The sequence below is a fragment of the Helianthus annuus genome, chromosome 5, assembly GCF_002127325.2.
Source record: "Helianthus annuus cultivar XRQ/B chromosome 5, HanXRQr2.0-SUNRISE, whole genome shotgun sequence".
Lineage (NCBI taxonomy): Eukaryota > Viridiplantae > Streptophyta > Magnoliopsida > Asterales > Asteraceae > Helianthus > Helianthus annuus.
In genome coordinates this window covers 153,953,288-153,978,161 of record NC_035437.2, presented here as the reverse complement: position 1 = coordinate 153,978,161, position 24,874 = coordinate 153,953,288, and the positions used below count along the sequence as shown (strand labels likewise).

Below are 24,874 nucleotides of genomic sequence, written 5' to 3'. Positions count from 1 at the left end.
ATGATGTTATAGCAGGATAGAGAATCCATCACACAGAAACGTTGCATCTTGTTGACTCCTTCGACATATACGGGCAGCTTTATCTCTCCCACTGTGTTCCTAGCTTCTCCACTGAAACCAACGAGCACAGTAGACTTCGAAGTGATATCCATCGGAGATACATTCATTCTCTTCAGAGTCTCCAGTTGGATTATGTTGACGGAACTGCCGTTATCAACCAGTATCATGCGTACAAAATGGTTAGCCACATATAACGTTATTACCAGAGCATCATGGTGAGGATCCTGGACAATATCCCTGTCATTAGCGTCAAATGTGATCATTTTGTCAGTTGTGAGGGTAGTCATCTTGATAGGTTTGTCTCCCCTCTCAGCCTTAGCTTCTTTTGCATGTCTCTTTGCCGCTGAATACGAAGTCCCACAAATATCGGATCCTCCCAAAATAAAGTTGATTATCTTGGCATCCGGGGGAGGTGAGGCCGCTCGCTCAGGATCCTTTTCAATATCCTGTCCTTTGTTCTTTTTTCTGCCCAAGAGATCTTTTAGATATCCCTTGCTTAGAAGATAGCTTATTTCCTTCCTCAAAGCAATGCAATCCTCCGTAACATGTCCAAAATCCTCATGGAAGGCACACCATTTGGATTTATCCTTCCAATCAGCTTTTTGTTGATTCCTCCGAGGCCACCTGGCTTTATCTCCCAGACCCTTCATAGCATACATTATTTCAGGTATATTAACAGAAAAACAATATTCAGATAATTCAGGATATTCTTCAAGATCCTCGTCTTCAACAGCATTCACTCTCTTGTTATCATTTCTGCCATATGGCTTGGAGCGATATGGCTTATATGAGGACTCTGATTTCCTGTTAGTCGATTCGTACGATGAGGATGCATTCATCCTCTCTTGCATTTTCTTGTCATCCTCCAATCTAATATATCTCAGAGCCCTGTTACGAGCCTCATCAAGATTCCTGCAGGGATTCATTACAAGATCCTGATAAAACTGAGAGTCCTTTTGCAACCCCATCTTAAAGGCTTGCACAGCTGTTGCAACATCAAGATGTGGGATATCCAAGGATTCTCGACTGAATTTGTTCACATAATCCCTCAAGGATTCCTGAGGTCCTTGAGTTACCCTGTAAAGATCACTGGTTAGTTTTCCAAAACTCCGACTGTAAGAAAATTGACTATTAAATAAATTGACTAAGTGGGCAAATGATGTAATCGAATGCGGAGGAACATTTAACAGCCATTTCAAGGCTGATCCTGTCAAAGTAGAACCGAAACCCTTGCACAGGCAAGCTTCCTTGAGATCCGGAGGGATAGGGTTGATCTCCATCCTTTCCCTATACTGGGCAATATGCTCTTCAGGATCCGTGGTTCCGTCGTAAAGCTTCATATTCGGAGTCTGAAATCTTTTCGGGATTTCAGCATCATATATAGGATGCACGAACCGAGATATCCTGTGGCTATCTTGGGATACTTCAGGAATTGGCTTCACCACTCCAGGTACACTGGATATCATATCCTTTAATTTCTGAAGCTCCCTGGAAAATTCTGACGTTACAGTTGTATCCTGCAAAGATCCAACACTGTTAGTGGTAATAGTATTATTATTATTAGATACGTTACCAGTCGGAGGATTCTGCCCATATCCCGAAACATATCCTGAGCTCCTCACGGTAGACATCCTAACCGAGGAGGGTATTTCAGGAGTAGGATTCTGAGGGAGGCTGGGCACAATATTCCCCCTATTATCCTCAGTAAACACGGCTGAACTAAAGTTCAAAGCTCTAGGCTGTAATGGAGTGACGATATCCTCAGCAGGTCTGCTCGAGCCGGACTTCAGGAGTTGTATCTGTCACGACCCCCGACCCCACCCTGGACGGAATCGGGAGCCGCGAGCAGTCAAGCGGTACCAGTGGTTATTTTTGAAAACATTGCAGCGGAAATTTCATCAGGACCGTGAGTTAGGAAAAATATCAGAGTTTAGAAACACCGGATTTTATTTAAATAGATGGAATAAATTCCATTGTTACAAAGGTAGCTCTTAATAAAAACAATATTTCTTAATTTGATTTAATTAATAAAATAAGCCACTTCTTGAAGTCTTTTAGTGCCGGATCCAATCCTTACTCCAATCTACTGTAATTACCTGAAACGCGTTTTAAAAAGGTTTTGTCAGCGGGAAATACTGAGTGAGTTCATTCAGGTTTTATGAAATGACTCAAAAGTTATAAATTACAGCATAAGAGCGATTACAATGGTTCACATCTTATCTTTATCTGGCTTTCTGCCACAATGGTGACAAGTCACAATGGTGACGATGGTCATACCACTATTAGGTCAATGAACTCTAATAGTGATGTTCCTCCCTAGTAGGTCAATGAACCTAACTGGGAGAAATAGTAATGTGCACAATACCCCACTAACCAATAAATCAAGATATCCACGACTTAGTCCCTGTAATTATAACTTTTGAAAATACTTTGAGGTATTGTAAAACAGTTTGAGAAAAAGAGAATGACTCACAAACTGTGAGAAAAGAGAATGACTCACATTGCAGATTTAACGAGCAAGATATAAGCCTACTGATTTGCCTGTGATTAACCTAATTTAAATAATAATACACACACACAAACGGGTTATTAACTAATTCAGCAGTTACGTCAATTCACGAGATCAAACCCTCACATCGATTAACAAGTGCGATACTTAATAATTCAATCGGATTCACAACGAATAACAGAGCATAGTTCGAATTCGAACAGCACTCAAGTATTCAAGTCGAAATCACGATGAATAATCAAAGTACAAGCTCAATTTGAGCAGCACTCGGACAATCGTTGGATAGTTATAATCGATCGGACGTTGAATCGTAATAGCGATCGAGTTATTACCCTGATTGCGGCAGCGATTCGAGATCTGTGTGTGTTTTAATAGTGTCCAGGCGATATCTCCGTGTGTATTTGGATTTTTATCGTCGTTTCAGTGCCCAAAATCAAGTCCCAGTGTCCTCTATTTATACTAATTTTTGGGACATGCTTACCTACCTGCTTGACATGCCTACCTACTTGCTTGATTGACATGCCTACCTACCTGCTTGACATGCCTACCTACCTGCTTGATTGACATGCCTACCTACCTGCTTGACATGCCTACCTACCTACTTGACATGCCTACCTACTTGCTTGATTGACATGCCTACCTACTTGCTTGATTGACATGCCTACCTACCTGCTTGACATGCCTACCTACCTGCTTGACATGCCTACCTACCTGCTTGACATGCCTACCTACTTGCTTGATTGACATGCCTACCTACCTGCTTGACATGCCTACCTACCTGCTTGACATGCCTACCTACCTGCTTGACATGCCTAGGTGTCTTAATTATGGTTTCCTTATTGATTAATTATCATCCTAATTATTGACTTTAATGAGAGTTGTTACAGTATCTCCCTTAACAGCATCTGGTTTGTTTCTTGTTGCTGCCTCATTTGTTCCTGCACACTCCCAAATAAGGTTAGGATTTCATCATTAGAAGCCAAAATCGGAGCAGATCCCTGAACAGTCCGGGTAGGGATCACGTCCTGAGGTTGCGAAGAAGATTGCATCCTTGGAGGAGGTGGTGGATGCACTGGACCAGTAGTAGCAGAAGCCATAGCAGACACAGTAGAGGAACTCATGTTTGATCTTGAGGCCATTATGGACAATGTGGTAAAAAGTTTTGAAAACAGAAAACTGATTAGCGATTTGATAAAGATTTTTAGTAAAGAGAGCACCACTTGCCCCACGGTGGGCGCCAAATTGTTTTGGTCAAAAATTACCTAAGCAATTTAGTGATCAAATTAGTTAAGTGAGGTAGTGTGCTGGAAAGTGTTGCTGAAAATGTGCTTGTTAAGTTGTTTATAAAATCAGTGTTCAGGATACGGCTCAAGATATTGAGCTGTATTATTGATCAAACAATGAGCAAAAAGTAAAGTAAATAACACGAGATGTACGAGGAAAGCCCTTGATCAATCTAGATCGCCGGCATAAAACCTCGGGAGCTGACAATCGCAGCTGCCTTGTTCTTCTTATTGCTTCAAAAATCAGGATACAGTGCAGGATGTGGTGCGGATCGACTAAGTGTTACAATGTGATCTGAGTACAAGTGTAGTGATTGCTGTGAGCTAGAGAGAAAGAGTGTATGGAAGTGTTCGTGTAGAAAAGTGTGTGCCTTAAACTGATCCACCACATCTATTTATAGTAAAGATAATATAACAAACTATCCTAAACTCCCGGGATCCAACGAATATTCCCACTTGAACGTTGAGGACCAAGTCTTTCGGCTTCAACGGCTTCCTCATAACAAATTCGCCCGAGTCTTTAGGAGAAGAAGTCCTGATGACCGTTAGTAGCTTATAACCATTAACCTGCACGTGTTTAATTTACTCAACCTCAGGATATCGCCCGGGATGTTAGCAATATCCTCGTCCAGCATCCTGGTCATAAATAAACAATTACAAGCGGGATATTAGTCAGGATATGTATACTCAGAAAATGACCCATAACACCTGAGATTAGATCAAACCTCCGTTTCTTGGATCCGTTGTAAGTATTCTTTCGTTCTTTTATGCGTTTTTAAGCGTAAAAGTCACACAGTGTTTGACTTTCTGCTTTGACCAGTCTATGGTCAACACGAAGTTCGTTTGAACTTCGTAACGTGAGCGTAATCACGATGTTATAGTCTCTTGTGACTATACCTACTGATTACCACGTTATTTAGGCGTAGTGACGAGTCATAGTTTCGGTCAAAATGCGTATTCTTGCGTATTTTGCAACCAAACTATTCTTGGGTATCAAGACCCTTTGTCTTGATATCAAACTTGTTTTCAAACTTCGTAAACATGTTTTAACATGTTTAACTCGTCACTTTTAGATTAGTACTTATATAGGATCATAAGATAAGCGGTCTAAACAACCGCTTAGACTTTCGAACCCGACCCGTTTGGTCAACCAGTAGGGTTCGACCAAACATATTTTGTGACCATAGTTGTATAGGGAATAACCTTCCGAGGTTATACCTTATGGTCACTTCGTTTAAGTAGTTGTATGATAGGTAGTTTATATGCCTTAGGTAAATGACCAAAATACCCTTTTTACGCATAAATTCATTTTAAGCATATGTAACGCATGTTTTGACATCTAAACTGATTATATAACATAATTAGATATGTTAAGGCATATAATACTTGTCATAGGACTAGTTAGGCGTCTCGGACGCGCTTTTGCGCGAACGACGCGTTAAAGTGGCGTAAGCTACCTTAGCGGGTCGTAAAGGGTCGTAAGCACTTAGGATAGGTTCTGATTTAGAATGTAGGCTTTTGTTAAACCATATCACATGAGTTCCAATGCTCGTTTGGTTTACAAGACCTCATTCTATCCAATCTTCCGATTTAGATGTCGATTCGCTAACATAGTATCTGTTACCCTAGGAGCCGCTTCAACACTTGAACTCTTAGTCTTTTGAGCTTTGTTATACCCTTTGAACCGGGACTATACGCAACCCCAGGCGAGTACATAGTTCCCCTCTTTTACCGTTTTCAAATGTTTTGGGGTGATTCATATGTGTAATCGATCTGTTTTCAAAATGTATGGCATATGTGTGTTCACTAAGTGCTTTTATGTGTATTATTCTGATTATGCAAATGTAATGTTTTATCCTTAAGTGATCTACCTATCTTCATAGCTAGATTCATATAGGATATTTGAAGTACAGTCTTAGATCTTCCTATCTTTATAGTAAGGTTTTTAAGAAGTACTTTACAACTCGATGGTTGGTTTTTGTGTAGTTTGTTGGTGATTTAGATAACAAAACTAGATAATACAATAAGCACATGGTAGATACGCCGCAGGTACTTCCTATATATAAGTGTGCTTACTGTATTACCTTTCGTGGCGTTATCCCGAATCACCATTAGGATTTAGGATTGTTTCGATTCAACGTGACAGAACCCAAAATCCTTATAGCATCTATCTATCTTCATAGGTTGATTCTTGTAGGATGTTTAGAGTACTGATATTGGAGTCCCTGTTTGGATTCATTGTGTACTTTAATGCGTGTTAGGTTAGACGATGTTACGAGAACCCGATCCCTGTAGTATCTATCTATCTTCATAGTTAGACATATGTGGGATGTTTAGAGTACTGATATTGGAGTCCCTGTTTGGATTCATTGTGTACTTTAATGCGTGTTTACGAGGTGGAACAAGTTGACGATTATGTGTTTATGTGGTAGTTGTGATTTAGATAACGAAACGGGTGTAATAAAATAAGAACATGGTGGATACGCCGCTGGTACTTCCTATATATAAGTGTTCTTATTTTATTATTCTTGTAGCGTTATCTGGATCAGTTTAGGATTTTGTGTACAATTGTTTCAATGTTTGATTATCAAAATCTTTGTAGAATCTCCCCTACTTTTATATGTTAGATTCTTAGAAAGATATATGAAGTATTATCATGACTCATTGATTTGATTTATATAATACTTATGTAAGTTTTTATTTATTTCAAAATAGTTATTATTAATCCTTGATTGGATTCCTAATAACATATTAACAAGGTTTTACGATGGTTTAATCGAGATTTCAATGTAAGGCATAAAATGACTTAGTAAATATCATATTGCCATATACAAACCTATTTTGTCACAAGTTTTCACAATTAAGATAAATACCAAATGTTTTGCCATTTATTTGGCTAATAAAACCTATGTATTCACCGGCATTTTTATGCTGACGGTTTTCGCATATGTTTCAGGTTTTCGACTGTTCAAGCATGCAACGCATAGGACTGCATACGGGCCTTAGACTTCTAAAACAAAAGAACAATTACATGTATTCTTTGTTTGTAAAACGATGTTAATGATATTAAAACAATTTAGCACCAGTAGTTGTGAGCAATTTGTAACGTGACTCCCCGATATTTCCGCCGCGTGTTGTTATATTACGCGATTGGGGTGTTACATTATTTGTGTAACTATTGTTTAATATTATCGCATCGCTTACTCGCAACGCTCAACGCATGAAACGAAACGTCGGAAACCAACCCGCACAACCCATCCGATCGAAGGACCATTCGATCGAATGGTCATCTGTCCGGATGACCATCCGATCGGATGGCCATCCGATCGGACTGCCCTCCGATCCGTCAGTTTGCACCGCCTTTCTCACCATCACACCTATAAATAGCACCTGCCACATCACATAAACAGTGATGTGACAACTCTCGTCCGACCAGCACACTCTCAGGCCTTTCTCTCGATTTCTCGCGATCTTGTAAGTTTTCATCTCAAATCTTGTACTTCTTTGAGCTACACACACTTCTTCATCATTTTCACCATCAAATCTTAACTTTTCACCATGAAATCGGTGGATTTGGGCTGTTTTATGATGATATCATCATGGGTTCTCAAGAACACCAAAGTGTGACCTCATTCCACCAAGAACAACTCGGATCCAAAGGATTTCTACAATGTTTAAACACTAATTTCACCTAAATCTAAACATCTTTCAAGTATTTCAAACTTTTCTTCAACTTTATTCGCTTTTCACTCTAAATCGATGAAATCCGAACTCGGTCAGGCCTTCTACTCGTTCTATAGTGAAGTGTTGGACTGAGAATGGGTTTCTATCGGAGAAGATGACCGATTCACGGGTTGAACATGAAGTACCATCAAGAATAATTAACTGATCGGACGGGGTGATTCCCATCCGATCGGATGACTTGGACTTGGTGGAGTTTCCGTTGTTTAACACGTTGTAATACCGTCTCGGTTCAAATCGCAAAACTTTACAACTTAACAAAAATTTACAAATTTCAAAATGAACAGATCGCTGAACGGATTACCGTTCGATCGGATTGCCATCCGATCGGACGGCAATCTGAACGGATGACTTGTGACTTTTCAATACTTAACAATTTTCACAAAGTTTCAAAGGATTTTAGTTTCAAACGAATCACACAACGCAAACACATTTTATACGCTAACCACTCTCGCATGTTATACGTGTTATTCGATGAATGCTTGTGTGTTATGTTTACACAGTGATTGTTGCCTGACACCTTAGCAACGATAGTACTATAGTTTGGACTCAGCACATGTCGTGGACGGGGTTTTCTAAGGGTATTTCTTCACGTGTCACCGTGGTGATATGTGTTGTGCACTCTACAACTCGCAGTCACGTCTGTGCATATTTCATTGTCGATAACCTACTTGCTTCGCGTTACTACGTGTTACATGTTGGTTATGCGTAAACTCGCTTTCGCTACTATTATACTATTAAACTTGTATGCTCACCTTTACATGATGTGTATTGACTTTATTTTAACGTATGTGACATGTGTTTAGGATACTTGTGCTTTGCTTGCTTTGTGGAATCAAGACTAGGAGAGTCTAGAAACCAAATAAAAGATTTATGAATTGTCGGAACAGTTTTTATTTGTCTTTGAGAACAACTTGTCTGTAATAATTGTGTTACCTTATATGTTGCGGTATGGGACGTAATGATTAAATATTTGGTAATTATAGTTGTTATGGAATCTGTTGGACAATTGTTTCGCTCAGTGCCTCACCCCGATGTTTCCGCCATCGATTGGGGTGTGACAATGACCACATAACATTTAAACAAATAATCACACAAATAACACACATAAATGCATAAAAGTAAATCTGCGTTTCGAGCTGCGTTGAGATTGCGTTGTGATAGCGTTTAGTATAAACATGCGATGTAATATGCGATAAAATGCGTGTAAATAGTGTGCGTTGTAAACTGCGTTAAATGCGATGACTGCGTTTTGAATATGCGTCGTAAAACATAGTTTAAAATATTGTTTAACCCATTGCGATAACCGGAATCTCGAGAGTACAAGTCAATTAAGCAATAAATGACAGATCTATGTAAGAACCCGTAAAGTCGGGTTGTTACATACACACCCTAAAACTCCACCTTTGATGGACAATATAGGTATTTCAATTGAACTTGTAAGGATCTCTATCAACAGGTCATTTAACTGAGTCACCATCCTCGTCCTCTATCCTCCATCATAGCTCATTAAAGAATGACAAATCAGATCATAAGGACCAAGCTGTTAGAACAGTAACATCAACCGCACCACCGTCGCCACCGCCACTGCCACCAAGATCCACCCACGTTGCAGGAGCTCCTTCTCCGCCACCACCTATGATGAAGGGATGTAGTTTATCAAAACTAGGTTCTTTAAAGGCCCAACAATCTAAGAAGCTGAAGCCTTTGCATTGGTTGAAGCTAACAAGAGCAGTATCAGGAAGCTTGTGGGCCGTGACACAAAATCTGGTGTGAAATGGGTTTTTCTGTTTTGAGATTTAGGGGTTTTGGGTGAGTTGGGTGTTCGAAAGATTGGGTTTTTAAGGTGGGTTTGATCGGATTGTTGTTGGGGTTGAGCAAAATGGCAGCAGGTGATGTGAGGTGAGGTGGATGGTGGTGGTGATGATAGATGTTAGTGGTAAATGGGAGGGAGAGAGGTGAGAGATATATCTAATTTTTTTATTTTTAATTTTTTAATGGTTAGGTATTTGATTTATTTACACAATTAGTCAATGAAAAGTGAAATGACAATAATACCCTCATGTGCAAGTCACATGACCAAATTTAACAGAAAAATCTAACTAGGTTAGGGCTAAAGGACATAACGTGCAAGATTTTAAAAGATTAAGTATAAGACTCATCAATTTGAAAGATAAAGGACGCCGCCTGAAATTCACTATAAAGATAAAGGACAAAATTTGAAATTCACTCTTTTGTCTAAAACAAAATATATTTCTCTAATCGGCAATCTACAATCTTTCAATTCTCGAACACACGCATCAATCACTTGGTGAAGACAAGTCATTTATGTATTACTTTTGATTGCCAAGCTTTGGTTAACTTTTTAATTGGGGTTGTATTAATAACTTTAATATCTAGTTTTTTTATATTGAAGTGAACTTTATTCTATCAACTATTCATGTTTTGTTGATTCACTCATTCGTGTTTTTACAGTCTATATAAAACACGTTAACTGCCTGGAAGGGGTTAGAAGGGTGGTTTGGGTAAAGTTATTGTCTCGTTCAGTGTATAGATCCTGCGAGGACTTGATTCAAGTTTAGTAGGACTTCCTTTGAGGCAGATAACGTTAAATCGGGGGAAGTAAGAACGGCTTGAATCCCTTATAAAAAATCTACTATTAAAACTTTAAACCGGCCTTGCGGGACTGTATCCCTGCTGACTTAGACCAATATGGCCGAGGGTAGCGTCGCTTCCAAAAGATGGCCATATCACATTTTTCATTAATAACTTACTTAATTATCTTTCAATATTACGGTCTTGCGGGACTGTATCTATGCTAACTCAGACCAATATGGCCGAGGGTAGCGTTGCCTCCAAAAGAGGGACATGCCACTATAACTAAGATAATCACTTGAAAAACCTAAAGTGCGGAAATCATCAAAGGATACGTAAAAGATAAGTCGGAACCAAGTGATTCTATCTTGTCTATTTGTTTCTTTTATTACTTTAGTTTCTTTATTTATTTTACTTTTTATAAATCTTTTCTAAAAATTTGGTTAGATTAGAAATCGACGATATTCTGGTACTAAATGCTCTTGTGTCCTTGCACGACCTTGGTATCTTACCATCACTATACTACACCAACGATGGGTGCACTTGCCCTAGCGTATTGTAGAAAGTGAAAATGTTATATCATGTTTTATAAAATGTAAAGTTTGATAAATGAGTGAAAAGTGCTTAAAAATATATTAAAAAATCATACACGCTCACCTCACGTCAATTTGATACCCTTCTTATGACTTTTTAATTTTAAGAGACTTTTTTTTTTAAGTATAACTTCATTAAAATAACCTCTGACCCAAAGAGTTAAAACCCGCGACCCAAACAGGCAACACTTACTAACATTTTTTCTTGACACTTGATCATCATCCCCACATCTAAACCACTATTATTACACCTTTTTTATTCCATTCGGTTAATGCACACAATCAATCAAATCCCAAAACAGACAATTTTTTTCGTAATATTATTAAGGCTCAATACGCTTGTTCCACCTGGCCACTAAACTATCCATCTACAAACCAATCCCCGACAATCATAATAATAATAATATTCACAGGCCTGTATAGCCCAAACAAACACTCACTGGAAATTCCACTGTACGGACAATCCAAATCACTTGTAAGTTTTTCAATCTTTGATCTGTTAATCTGTTACAATACTGCTCAGATCTCAATTTACACTCTAATATTTACACTCAGATTCAACTCTGTAGTTTTTTTGCGGTGATTTTCATCAATTTCTTTCAACAGTTCGTTGTATTGTTAGATTTACGCACGGTAATTGTTTGAATTCCGATTATGTGTAGTGTTTTAGAGATAATTGATCGAAGATTTATTTCATTTTTCGTAATTTTTGGTTTATATTGTAGATGCATCTGAATCCTGATGTGTGTTAGGTTAAACTTTGTGGAGAGTGATTTGGATTTATGGTTTTTATATTGTAGGTGTAAGTATTGTAATATTACTGATTAATAAACTTAATTCTGATTTCTGTGAAAATGATTTGGATTAATGATCTTTATGCAGGCAGATGTGGTGTGTATTTTTCATATTGTAGGTGTGATTATTGTAATAGTGTGATTACTGATTATCTATGCAGTTAATATCGGTGATATATCGGTCATATCGGTCCCTTAGTAAAATATCGTGTCAAATATCGGTAATGATATTATCGGCGATATTGACTGATATAACCTATTATCACCGATATTTGACCAATATAACCCATATATCACTGAATTATTGGTGTTAAATTGCTATATATATAAATTCTGCATTAAATTAAAATTACCGATATCCCACTGATATCTTACTGAGATAAGCTATATTTCAAATATTGGTCCTTGACTGATATCCGATATTTTACCGCATTAACTGCATAGCTGATTATTGAACTTAGGGTTTTGGATGTGATATTTAGGTTGATTGCTACTAGATATGGGGGTATATTTAAGTACTCCGAAAACCGATAAGACTTCTGAAGATGGTGAGAATGAGAAACTGAGATATGGAGTGTCGTCCATGCAAGGGTGGCGCACGTCGATGGAGGATGCTGTAAGTGCTTGATGTTGGTTACGTTTTACGTTTGTGAAGTGTAGTTTTTGTTGGATTTGATATATTTTGGAAATGTGAATTTGAGTGTGCTTTTTAATTTGATAAATTGGGCACATTAGAAGAAAATAAAGGTCTTTCTTATAAAATGTTAATGTTCCATTGGTGTTTTTGAAGTTTGAACTATAACTATAAGCATTGGGGGACTAGTTTGGGATCAAAGGTTGTTGCAAGCTTTGTGATGAATATAGACTGGTCATCAATCATCATCGATCTATTTGATGCTTTTTTTGTCGGCTTGTTTGCTTAGTGAGTGTTTGAATGCGCTTATTACGACCTGAATAATAATATAAATCGGATGTATAAGGGCTTTAAGTTAGGGATAAACAGGTAATGTTACATTTTCTGTTTTCTTAATAAACCTTTTACTTGTTTCACCGAATCTTTGATTATTTTGGACTTCAGTTAATTGGGACATTGTATTGAAAATCAATTTTGCCACACAAAGCTTGAAACCAACATCCGAACAACCCCGTGGTATAAAATCACGTCAGTTTCATCCAACAAGAAAGTAACATAAATCAGTTTAGTCTAACTAAATAGTTTCACTATTTATAACCACCAATTAGATTAAACGGTTGACAAATATTTTACTGTTGTAAGGATTTTACTTTGAGAGAAATATGTTTGTGAAAGCACCACAATGTGTGTACGTTTGATGTCTTTGTAATTGTTTCTAGTTTTTATTGTGGACATAATACTTACGGAGTTTCATATGTGTATCTGAGGTGTTTGGTAGCATGCTGCTTTACTTGATTTGGACAACTCCACATCTTTCTTTGGTGTTTATGATGGCCATGGAGGTAAGCACATGGACATACATCATACATCATATAAATGCATTTCTATCTTCATTTCTTCACTTAGTGAACAAAATAAACCTCTATTACTCAAGTGTACTTTCTTGACAAGATTGCTGCTACAAGCAGTCATATATACTCTTTTCCTGTTTACTTATTATTTCTGAAATAATTATTAGATTGTTCAGAATTCGGTTCTCAGTCTCATATCGTAGACTACTTTCTTTTGGCACTTTGTAACGCATATAGTCTCCAGCCAACAAATCTCAAGGTTTTAGGCTTTTAGCATGTCCAAGTTAGGGACCAAATGCGTTACAAAGTGCAATCCACAGGGACCATCCATGTACCTTTGGAAAAAGCTGGGGACTGAATGCCTTACAAAGTGCAACCACAGGGACCATCTGTGTACTTTTGGAAAGCTAGGGACTAAATCCAAAATTTTGGTAAACCATAGGCACCATCCGCGTACTTTAACTCTGTTAGATATACTAAGAGTGCAGATGCCTTGGCTTATGGCTTCAAAACTAATTAGTTACTACATTACATGACAATGGTAACATATGCGATAACTTAAGTACTGGTACAGACATTATCTTACATAATAGGGTGGTAGGATTTTAACTTTGGTATGCATCAAGATGTTCGTTTGAGGCTGTGTAGAAAGTTGTATAACTGGTTTTCAGTGACGATTCAACACGATAATAATTATGTTCTGCACTTTTGGTTGTGTGATCTACTGATCTTAAAATAATGAAGAACCAGCGAAAAATATATATGATTTGAAAATGGAGGTTTATGTTTATATAACTTTATAGATATTTGTAATGAGATGAGTTAGCTTGCAGGTCAGGCAGTCTCTAAGTTCTGTGCCAAGTTTCTTCACCAACAAGTGCTCAAGCATGAAGCGTATTCTGCTGGTGATATTGGCACTGCAGCCCAGAAATCTTTTCTCAGGTTACTTTTATATGTCATTTATACCGCTGACAATTTAGTGATATCATTATCTTATTCACGTTAGGTGCTGTAGGAGTGTAGATTTCATTCTTGTTATACCCATGCATTGATATTCTTTTGATTTTTAGTTGATTAGGCTATATTATAGATGGCAAAATGGGCAGGTAGGATATTGGGTTAAAATAGAGATTTTTGTATGGGTCGGACGGGTTGGGTTGGGTTGACTTGGAACGCTGTATGTCAAATTTTTTCAATCTATAAAAATTTGATGAAAATCATTGTTCAAAATTTGATGAAACATTTATATTATTTCAATCTATGCAGTTAATATCGCCGATATATTGGTTATCAGTCCCCTCGTGAGATATCGGTGCAAAATATCGGTCAAAATATTGGTACCTATATTATCAGCGATATTGACTAATTTTTGACCGATATTTGACTGATATTTGACCGATATATCACTGATTTTTCCAATATCAGTACCTTTCTTCTCAGTTCTACCATTCGTCTTTCTTCTTATTGCTATTATTAGTGGTTTAAGTCTTAATTGTTAGTTGTTAGTGTTTTAAGTCTTAATCAGTTCCTACTTGCTACAGTTGTTAGTGTGTTTTGCAAGTTGCAAAAGGTTAATTTGGTAATGATAGGAGAGTATACTGAATTGTTAGTGTTAAATATCTATATATATAAATTCAACATGATATAAAATTACCGATATCCCACAAAGATAACCGATATCTCAATTATCGGTACTTGACCGTATCCTATTTTTTACCGCATTAACTGCATAATTTCAATAATAATATTTGTTTTTGAATAAAGTGAATAGGGAGTTATTATGTATTAATATACTGTATACACTTTAAAGGTTGACTTTTTCTTTTATGCAATTGACCCATATCTCTTTTAAGGTATTTTTTTAATTCGTCTGTTTGACCCGTTAGCGATAAAACATAACCCAAACCAATCGATCAATAAGTAAATGGATCAAAATCACCACCTCTAGCTTGTATCATTAATGCATAGCATCTGCAACTGTACCTTTTGTTTTCCAGAGGATGCTTTGCTGTTTAATATCAGTAGGTGTTTACTGTTTTGTTTATTATCTGACAATCTCTGTATACTTATGTAGAATGGATGAGATGATGTGTGGGCAACGTGGGTGGAGAGAGCTAGCTATATTGGGAAATAAAATGGATCAATTCGGTGGCATGATAGAAGGCTTAATTTGGTCACCAAGGAGCGGTAATTTAAAAGCAACGGAGGATGATTGGTCTTCTGAGGAGGTACCTACTTTCTCTGTGTGCACCACATGACTAAAATGTAGTAAAACATTAATGTTATATTCTCAAACTGTTTGATAATATACTGTTGAGTGTTGATATAATGTTGCATCTAGGGCTGGGCTCTTAAAGTTCTTGTTTGTTTTCAACGATAAATGTAGGGACCACACTCTAGTTACGATGGACCGACGTGTGGAAGCACAGCTTGTGTTGCAATCATCCGTAATAACCAACTTGTTGTAGCGAATGCTGGCGATTCTCGATGTGTGATATCCCGAAAGGGTCAGGTAATGTTGTTTATGTTGTTCATTGAAGATCACCTAATAAAACTATGATGGAATAAGAAAAAGACACCGTTGACCATGGGAACCAAAGTCAACCAGATGGAAAGAATCACATTTTCCTTCAAGAATGTTCCATTTTATTCAGTTAAACAAAACAAACAACTTATTTTTTTTCATTCATGAATGTGTTTTTTAAACATATTAGTATTTATACAGGCTTATAATTTGTCAAGGGATCATAAGCCTGATCATGAGGTTGAGAAAGAAAGGATATATACAGCTGGTGGTTATATTCAATACGGTCGAGTTAACGGGAGTCTAAACTTGGCTAGAGCTATTGGTAACTCACATCTGTTACTATTAATATTATTATATCATCATCATTATTAGTATTATATTTATTATAATTATTACTAATAGTAATAATATTTTTTGTGCAGGTGACATGGAGCTGAAAAGGAATACAACACTTCCACCTGAAAAGCAAATTTTAACTGCCAATCCTGATATAAACACAGTATGTAGCGTCACAAGTTGCCTTTAGAGGTGACATGATGGGAGGCTTGAGGGTTGGGTAACACGTCAATAAAAAGGAATTTTTGGCATGGGTCAATAGGTTAGGTTGACCGAAAACACTTGATCCTAACTATTTGAATATGTATAATAAATAACCCATGTGTCTAATATGATACCAAAAAAATATAGAGTAAAATGCCATTTTTGTTACTAAGGTTTGACCAATTTTGCGACTTTTGTCCAAAGGTTTATTTTTCCACATCTTGATCCAAAAGATTTGAAATCTTGTCATTTTCATTCGGCTCGTTAACTCCAGCTATTTTCTCCATTAAGTCAAGTGTATTTTCGTCTTTTTTATCAACTTAAAGGGCAACTCGGTCTTTTTCACTTTATGTACAAGCATTTAGCATAATGTACAAGTATTCAAAATATTGAATTCCCTTTTAAGTTAACAAAAACGACGAAAATACCTTGACGTAATGGAGAAAAATGGAAGGAACTAACGAGCTAGATGAAAATGGCAAGATTTCAAACCTTCTGGATCCAGATGCGAAAAACAAACCTTTGGACGAAAATCGCAAAACTAGCCAAACCACATGGACGAAAATGACATTTACTCAAAAATATATCATTTCAATAATATATCCATTTTTTATGCGTTAAAAGTACAATTCGAGTGAATTTTGACCTTGTTTTTTCCCTTTCTTCCTCAAACTAGGTTGAGCTTTGCGAGGATGATGATTTTCTTGTTCTTGCTTGTGATGGGATATGGTATATATTTATTTAATAATAATATTATTATATTTATATTAATTGCATAGAAGTTCCAAATATTCAACATTTTACAGGGATTGCATGTCAAGCCAACAACTGGTAGACTTTGTTCATGAACAATTAAAAACTGTAAGTCCATTAACTCATCATCATAGCAATTATTATTAATTAATTCCAGTTTGAAACTGTTTATTTTATTTTCTTTTACTTCTCGTCTCATTTTTAATGATCAAAATATAAAAAACACTCCACAACCATATTATTAGAACCTCAAAATAGAGTAAAGTAGACGGATGGTCCCTTTGGTTTTTATCAAAATTTTGAATTTAGTCCATAGCTTTTCAAAAGTACATAGATGGTCCCCTGTGGTTTGCACTTTGTAACGTATTTAATCCCCAACTTTTTCAAAAAGTACATAGATGGTCCCTATGGTTTGCATTTCATAACGCATTTAGGGGCTGTTTGGCAACTTCTGAATGGGTAAGTGCTGAATCATTAAGAGCCAGTATAATGCTCAACCATTTAGAGGCAAATGTCGACATCTGCTCGCGAAACAAACAGTCTGAACAATTAAGTGTTGAACCAGTAAGAGGTCTGAACCATTAAGAGCCCATTAAGAACTGAACTGAAACAAACAACTCCTTAGTCCCTAACTTGGACATTGCTAAAACCTTTAGATTTGTTGGTTGAGGACTAAATGCGTTACAAAGTGCAAACCACAGAGACCATCCATGTACTTTTGGAAAGCTAGGGACCAAATCCAAAATTTTGGTAAACCACAAGGACCATCCGTGTACTTTAGAGGTTGCATAGTTGTATGCGTTTGAGTCCCACAAGCAGAGGTCAAAGCTAGCGTATTGGTGGGTCCCGTGAGTTTTTCTAGTAATAGATTCTCACAATTACTTTACGGACAGCTGATTCTGATTATTCATGAATGATGATGCAGGAAAGTAAGCTCTCAGCGGTGTGTGAGAAGGTCTTCGATAGGTGTTTGGCACCCACATCTGGTGGGGAAGGGTGTGACAATATGACTATGATCTTAGTCCAGTTCAAGAAACCAAAATCCGGTCCGTCCACTTCACAACCAATGGATTCATCTAACGATCAAGAAGTGCCCGGATCAAACTCGCCGTAGTCTTTGTATCTCAACATGGTTTTTGTAAATGTTGGTGGTTTTTTATGCTCGATAGATTATTTCGGGTTGCTAGTTTTTCTGGTGCTGGATTTGACCATTCGGGTACAATCTTGTTAGTGTGACTTGTATTTTAGGTATTGAAGGTTGTACATTAGATTTGGTCATTTCAGTATCTGAAACCACACTTTGACTACATGTTTAACGATTATTGCAATTTCTAAGTACTAAAATGCCTTGAGCTTAATGTGTTATTGATAATTTGATTATATTCAACCAAAGAAATTGGCTGCAATGTGAAGACCTCAGCAAATCAAAGGCTGGTTTATGACTTTATGTCAAGTATCTTGCAGATGTGCAACAATGGCTTGATTCGCAAATCAAGCTGGCCGTTCTTCGCTCAAAAGTAGAGCAAATTTAGCTAAGGGGAGTGTTAAATTGTGTATTTAATCTATAATTTACAATAATCTAAGTTTATAATTATTACTCTTAAAATTATTTTTGACTTTTTATGACTTTTTAGAGTAATTGTGGGTAAAGTCAACATACAACAAAATATGTTTTTGGTTTTTTAGACTTGCTTTTTATTTCTTTGTACAAAAGGGAGAAAGCTTCAATCCCACCTTTTGAGGTGCGAGTCTTCATAGATATATAGAAGTCATGAAAAAGCATTTTATTTTTTAAAGACTAAATTTTTGCTACAAATAGGCTAAAAATAAAAGGTTTAAATATTTTGGGCTTTTATAGTTTTTGGGTTTGAGAAATAAAATGGATTTTTGGGCTCAAGGTGGTTAACTAATGGGTTTGTTTAAGGTGGGTTGGATTATAAATGAAAGCTAGCTTAAAAACAAAGGGTTAAAAATAAAAATCATAACACCTCTATCACTTGTTTACTTGCATTCGGTTCTGGGTTTTTTTAGAACGTATGCACTTGTCCATACCTATGTTTGCAGGGAATGTTCGATTATCCCACTTATTTTCAAACGAAAGAGTATATGTATGTGTGTATTTTGGTGATGCTCAATTAGGCTCAAACTCTCACATGAAAAAGAGTGTGATTTTATATAAAAGAAAGTTTTATTTGTTTCTACTTGTTATATCTAAATGTTTCTCTTTTATATTTAGGATTTTTAGCATTTGAAATGCTTTTGCGATGCGAGTTTCTCTACACGGATTACTATTTTTACAAAAATAAGTTCTATTTTTGTACAAAATTTGAAAATTTAGATGTATCAAATCGGAGTTTTGTGAATGGCTCGGGTTAAAGACGTGCAAAGGATTTAACTTTTTATTTTAACCCATGTTTTGCTCCTCACACTTAAAACACACATTATCCCCAATGTGCTTAACCAATGTTATATTTATTGTAAGATTATGTGAATAAAAAATGTATGGAGGAAAAAGAACAAATACTCCCTTTTTGGAGTCGAAGAAATCATGAGAGGTGGGTGCCCATAAGCCGCCTCCAAAGTCGCCACCTGCTAAACACATTCGATACCACACCACACCATTTCACACAACAATTGTTTTCAACGTAAAGTCCGAAATTACCAAAGCTTCACATACATAGTTAAAAAAAATTGTCTAAATGCAAGGAAATTAAATATTGTCTTAACATCACTAAGCACAGATCATCCAGTGCTCAAAAACGTCAGTACAAATACCTCAAACCTCAGGAGCTGCATCGATCTGCTACTCGTCGCCGTCATCATCAGCCCCACCAGCATGCCATCATCTTCCTCCTGCTCTGATGCGTACTGCTTGTAAAAAGCTTGATCCTATAATTAAGTGACATCCTCTCAGATGACACCGATGTCAGTCTCAACTACCCAGACTCTATGGTCAATGTTTTCCATCAAAACGTATGTCTGCTATGTATAATAGATGGAAGTCCTGTAGGCTAGTAAACAGATACATCATAGATAGAACGCCAGACTGGAACTGAGTCTGTGAAGAGGAGTCGGCTCCCTAACTAGAGGATGTGGGGAATGTGTGTTGAAGTGGCTACTGGGTTGGGTCTTCTTCCATTTGTGTGATCGGGTGGTCATCCTCCCGGATACGCCCCTGATTATCCTTAACCTCACGGTCCCATTAGGCAATTCAGCAATGATCCGTAAAGCTCCATAATATGATAGGTCTGCTAGGTGTGGTTGGAGCCCTCTGGTTAACCCCTGAGGCACGACTACATCATATGCCTCGTATAGGTGGGCGATCAGGGGCCCAAAGAAAATAGGGGTAGCAGTGTCGGCCTTGGCATTTGTGTCAAAGTGATAGCAGATGAGCTTCCTTAGGTTTAAGGGAGTTTGGGTCATAATATATTACAAGACGAGGAGCTCTTTTAGGTTGACTACACTCCTAGCATTTCCCCTTTGGGTAATCGAGTTACTAAGTAGGCGATGAGTGTACCTTAATAGAGGGTCCTTGATTGCAATGTTCTTGGATCTACTTGGTTCATAGTAGCCTGAAGCAATTTGGTCCTAAAAATTTCTCTAGATGGTACATCGTTTACCCCGGTCTAGCTCATCTTGGAAGTTGGTTAGTGCACTAGCTAGACGTCCTAAAGATAACTCTTCATTAGAATACAAACCCAAGGCCACCCTAAACCTTGGCACTGAAGTCTTTATCCAATTCCCTCCAAGCCGAAACTGGATGTGCCCATTCTTATGCATCTTACTCTTCTCATTAGAGAAGTAGAAAGAAGACAGAAATTCATAGGTACACTCATCAACTGATTCGTTCCGGATTTCCAGAAATTTTCTGAACTGATTGGGTACAAAATCCAAGAACCTTCCAGCTTGGTCGATCATTTGAAGTGTTAAAAAGAAATTTAATTAAAGAAAGCATGAAGGGGTATGGTCCCTGAAGAAACACTAGATAAATGGTCGGAACCGAGATATCTAGGGGGTTTGAATCCGCATAAAAGGTTAGTTCTCTCTCTATTGGTTCAGTGATTGCCGAGTTCCTTCTCCGGTGATTCTGCAAAACAAAGCACCGTTAGCCTCGTCAAGGGGAGAGGAGGGTTCTCTCCTTGACCCGTCTCCGGTGTGAGAATAAGTATTTGTATGGAGAAGATAAAGGTGTTTTAGTAGTGAAAATGGATCTGGCTTTTTACCTGAAGAATTCTCCTATTTATAACCGAGAGTTTGGGAGGGAAAATCTGTTATTGAAAAGATAACGGAAGATGCTAACACCGTAGCGGTTATCTTTCCTTCCGTTAAGTCTTTTTGCTCTCCGTTAAGTTGCTTTGATCCGACGTGAGTGCACACGGATCACCACTTGATCTACGGTTGGGGAATTGCCACGTGGAAAGTGGTTTGAGTGGAGATCATTCTCCAATTACATGCTATCGTGGTGATTTCAGGAACGATTGTGATGATGACACGTGTCCAGACGGTTACAACCGTCTGGGTGGTGCACGATCATATTTCTTCTAGAAGGTTACTGCGATTTCTTCTGTGATGGCAACTTCCGTTTGCCTGCAACGATGTTTCTTCTTGACATCCTTACATTTTATAATATTCATCTTTCTCAATTGCATCCTATTGGTATGGTTAGGGTTCGACATTTTGAGTTCGTGTGTCGGACTATGAATATTGAGCCGACCGTTCCTCGATTTAGGGTTTTTCATCAAATGCACTGTACCCAGGGTTTTTACTCTTTTGTTCAGAGAGCTACTGCAAAGAAGATTTTGCTCAATCCTCCGAAGTCTTTCCATGACTAGAAGCAGAAATTTTTCTATATCAAGGCCGGAGTGATTCCGGTGAGGATGGTGCTGAGGGGAAAAGAAGACGTTCCCATTGAAACACTCCGGACTCCTTCTGATGAAACTTGGTACCAGGATCTGAAGGAGGTACCTAATATTGCTTTGCCGGAGAAAGCCCTTGTCGGAGCTGGGATGAGTTTGAACTGGAAGATGGATCGAGACGACAAGCCTGTATACACAGAGGGGGGTCATGGTATGGTTTTTTCTTTTCTCTTCTTTTTTTTTTTTTTTTTGAGTCTATCTCCTTTGTCTTGTAGTTGTTTCACTGTATGTTGTTGCCTACAAAAGAGAAGGGGGGAGAATGGGTACCATTAAGAAAAATCCTGATGAAGAATTTTGGTATGATCGTATTGCAAGGAATTTTTCCTTTCCGCGGGACGCGGATTTGTCTGATCCTCCTGCTGCTGGCGCAGGTAAGATTGTGTATACTGTCCGTTTTAACTTTTTACTCGCGCTTTAATTGTTCTTTTGCGCTTTGTAGGTGAGTTGTCGAATTTGGGCGTAGGCCCTGATAGGAAAAGACGCGCTACGGTTAGTAACGTTGCGCCCAAGAAAGGTGATGCGGGAAAGACTCAATCTTTTAAAGTTAAAAATGTTGAGAAGAAAGGTATGCGCCGTTCTTCTGACAAGTGTGATTATGTGGTGGTCTCTGATACTTTGGAGGGTCTTACGCCTGCAGTTACTATTCGACGACCGAAATTGGAACCGAAAGACGCTGCTGATATTCCTCCATCCAACCCAGATGATCCGATTGACTTGGAATCTAGTCCTGAGCATTTGGTGCAAAGAGGAGCGAGCAAAAGAAAACAATCTGATACTGGCGCGGAGGGTCAGCCTCCTAAGAAGATTCAAAGAAAGAAGATTACCCGAAGGGGGAATCTTGATGCTTTTGTTACGGAATCTGTTCCTGGTAAGAAGCATCTTCTCTTGTTTCCTTTTTACGGGTTAGATTTTTATGGATTCTTATTCTTTCAGTAACTCCTGTTGCTCCAACCCCCATCGATGTTCAAGCTGTGACACATGAAGAACTTCCTCCTACTCCTCCGCATGCTTCTGCAACTGTTCAATCAAACGCTGAAGAAGGTGCTGATGACGATGCGGAGAAGCCTGTTGAAATTGAGAGGCCTGCTGATGCTGGCCTAGGCAAGGTGGATGATGCGGAGAATCCTTCGGCTCCTGAGGTGGTTACTCAAGACCAAGGGAGAGGTTCAACCGAAAAAATTCCTACTCCTGCTCCTTCAGATACTGCACCGGAGCATATTGAGAAGACAACAGTTGAAGAACAAGACTCATCAGCCGGTGTTAGTAAGCAATCTCCTATCCGTCCAGAGGAAACTTTGGGAGATTATTATTATCGGAGCTATTCGGAGAAGGATGCTGCTGATCCTCATGCTCCTGTCTGGAATTTGAAGAAAGGAGATAATTTTGCGGACTGGCATGTGTGCCAAGATTGGCTGCAGGGGATAATTCCGCCTGGGGAGGTCAAGTTTCAAGAAAGCCGTTCTTGCGATCAAGCCTATCAGTCTTACGTTGCTGAGACCGCCTCTCATGTTTCTACCACCCATCGTATTGTTCGGGAGTGGTATAATATGCATAAGGAGCAGAAATCTTTTGCGGCGGCTCAGAAAAAATTCTCCAATGATGAGAGACGTCTGGCCCAATTGATGGCGAAACTAAAAGATGATCAAGCCAAGTTTGAGGCTGAGCGGAAGACTGAGGAGTGGTCTGTTGCTGGTTGGAAAAGAAAGGCTGAAGCTGAAGCTGCTCTTCTTTCTGAGGACCGAAAAAACTGGAGGAAGATTTGTGAAAAGGATAATGCAGAGAAGGCAAATCTCCGTATTATTATAAATAACCTCAAAGCTGATGTTGAAAAGCTGAAGAACCAAGATGCGGAGGTTGAGAGATTGCAGAAAGAGAAAGCTGACTTGGAAGCTTTGTTGGCAGAAGCTCGTGCTCATAGGGAACGTAGCGAGCAACGGGAGGTACAAGCTTTAAGCATTCTTGCCATTAGGGATAAGGAACTAGAGGAACTTACTGCTTTGGTTTCTGACCAGGAACAACTAAAAAAGGACCTGGAGCTTGCGCATTCTGAACATGCTGAGTCTTCCCGCCGTTTGACTGCGACCGAAGAAAAACTGGAAAATTCAGAGACGGCGCGGGTTTCAGCAGAGAGCGAGCTTGAGCCCTTAAGGAATGACATGACCTGGTTGAAGGGTCGTGGGATTGCCTGTGTAAGCTCCTACCTTATATATGCACTTGCGTTGGCTTTTTTCTCTCTTTTTTTGTGTTAACTGCTACTGATTGGTTTCATAGGTTGCTGAATCTGTGTTAAACTCTAAAGAGCTGGATAAGACTGTTGCGGATTTAGTGGCTGCTGCACGACGGGATGGTTATGCGCAAGGTTATGCAGAATGTTCCCATCATGTAACGAGTGCGCTGAAGGTTACTTGGGATGACAGCAAGTCTGCTACTTTTGGTGTGGATACTGCGGCCGCGCTTGCTTCTATGAAGGCGGAGTTTAATAACTTACAACTCCCAGTTATGGAATTGATAGATGTAGCGCTGCAGTCGGACGATCCGGTAACGCAGCTTAAAGAAATCTTTCCTGATGAGGAAGAAATTTTAGAGTAGGGTGAAATTTGTTTCTGAACAATTTGTGTTTTCCCCCTTTTCTTTTTGTGGGATGTATATCCTTGTTTTGTTGCGCTGTTTGCGTAAAAATTCGAAACACTGCCGTGTTTGAATCTTGTTAGGGCGTATTTGTACGCTGAAAGTAATATGTTTCTATTTGTTTGAATGCCTTTACAATTTTTTGCATGAGTACAATTGCTTTTACTTAAGTAAGGCGAATGAAGTTGGTATGAAGCTCATGCGTGGAGTTTATGGTCGTTTGTGAAGTAATCACCGACCGCGAATGGAGCTTATTTTATACTACCATAATGTTTTCGAGCTTACTAAAAAGAAATTGCATGCATTTTGTAAATACAAATGATAGAAACTTTGTAATTTTTATTCATGGATAACGCGCAGAGGCATTACAAAGTCTTAATAATTAGATGGAACTTAACTTAGTTTTGCCATCTTTGACGTTTTTTCCTGCGGGGATTTCTGCAGAGTCTC

At 38.3% G+C, this 24,874-nt stretch overlaps 1 protein-coding gene across 3 annotated transcripts; it reads left to right on the top strand.

Moving 5' to 3' along the window:
* Window positions 1-11,102: 11,102 nt before the first annotated feature.
* On the top strand, window positions 11,103-18,238 carry LOC110941599 (probable protein phosphatase 2C 60). Of its 3 annotated transcripts, XM_022183256.2 has the most exons (12): window positions 11,108-11,256; window positions 11,351-11,414; window positions 12,058-12,191; window positions 12,988-13,051; window positions 13,894-14,002; window positions 15,135-15,288; window positions 15,447-15,572; window positions 15,786-15,909; window positions 16,010-16,086; window positions 16,804-16,856; window positions 16,934-16,988; window positions 17,806-18,238. In XM_022183256.2, exons 3-12 carry the CDS (start codon window positions 12,075-12,077, stop codon window positions 17,992-17,994), a joined length of 1,068 nt encoding a protein of 355 aa, XP_022038948.1. In that variant the 5' UTR covers window positions 11,108-11,256; window positions 11,351-11,414; window positions 12,058-12,074; the 3' UTR covers window positions 17,995-18,238. The 3 variants fall into 3 exon arrangements, with proteins under 3 accessions (XP_022038947.1, XP_022038948.1, XP_022038949.1); XM_022183255.2 differs by lacking the exon at window positions 11,351-11,414 and having other exon boundaries at window positions 11,103-11,256; XM_022183257.1 differs by lacking the exon at window positions 11,108-11,256 and having other exon boundaries at window positions 11,337-11,414.
* The last annotated feature ends 6,636 nt before the right edge of the window (window positions 18,239-24,874 follow it).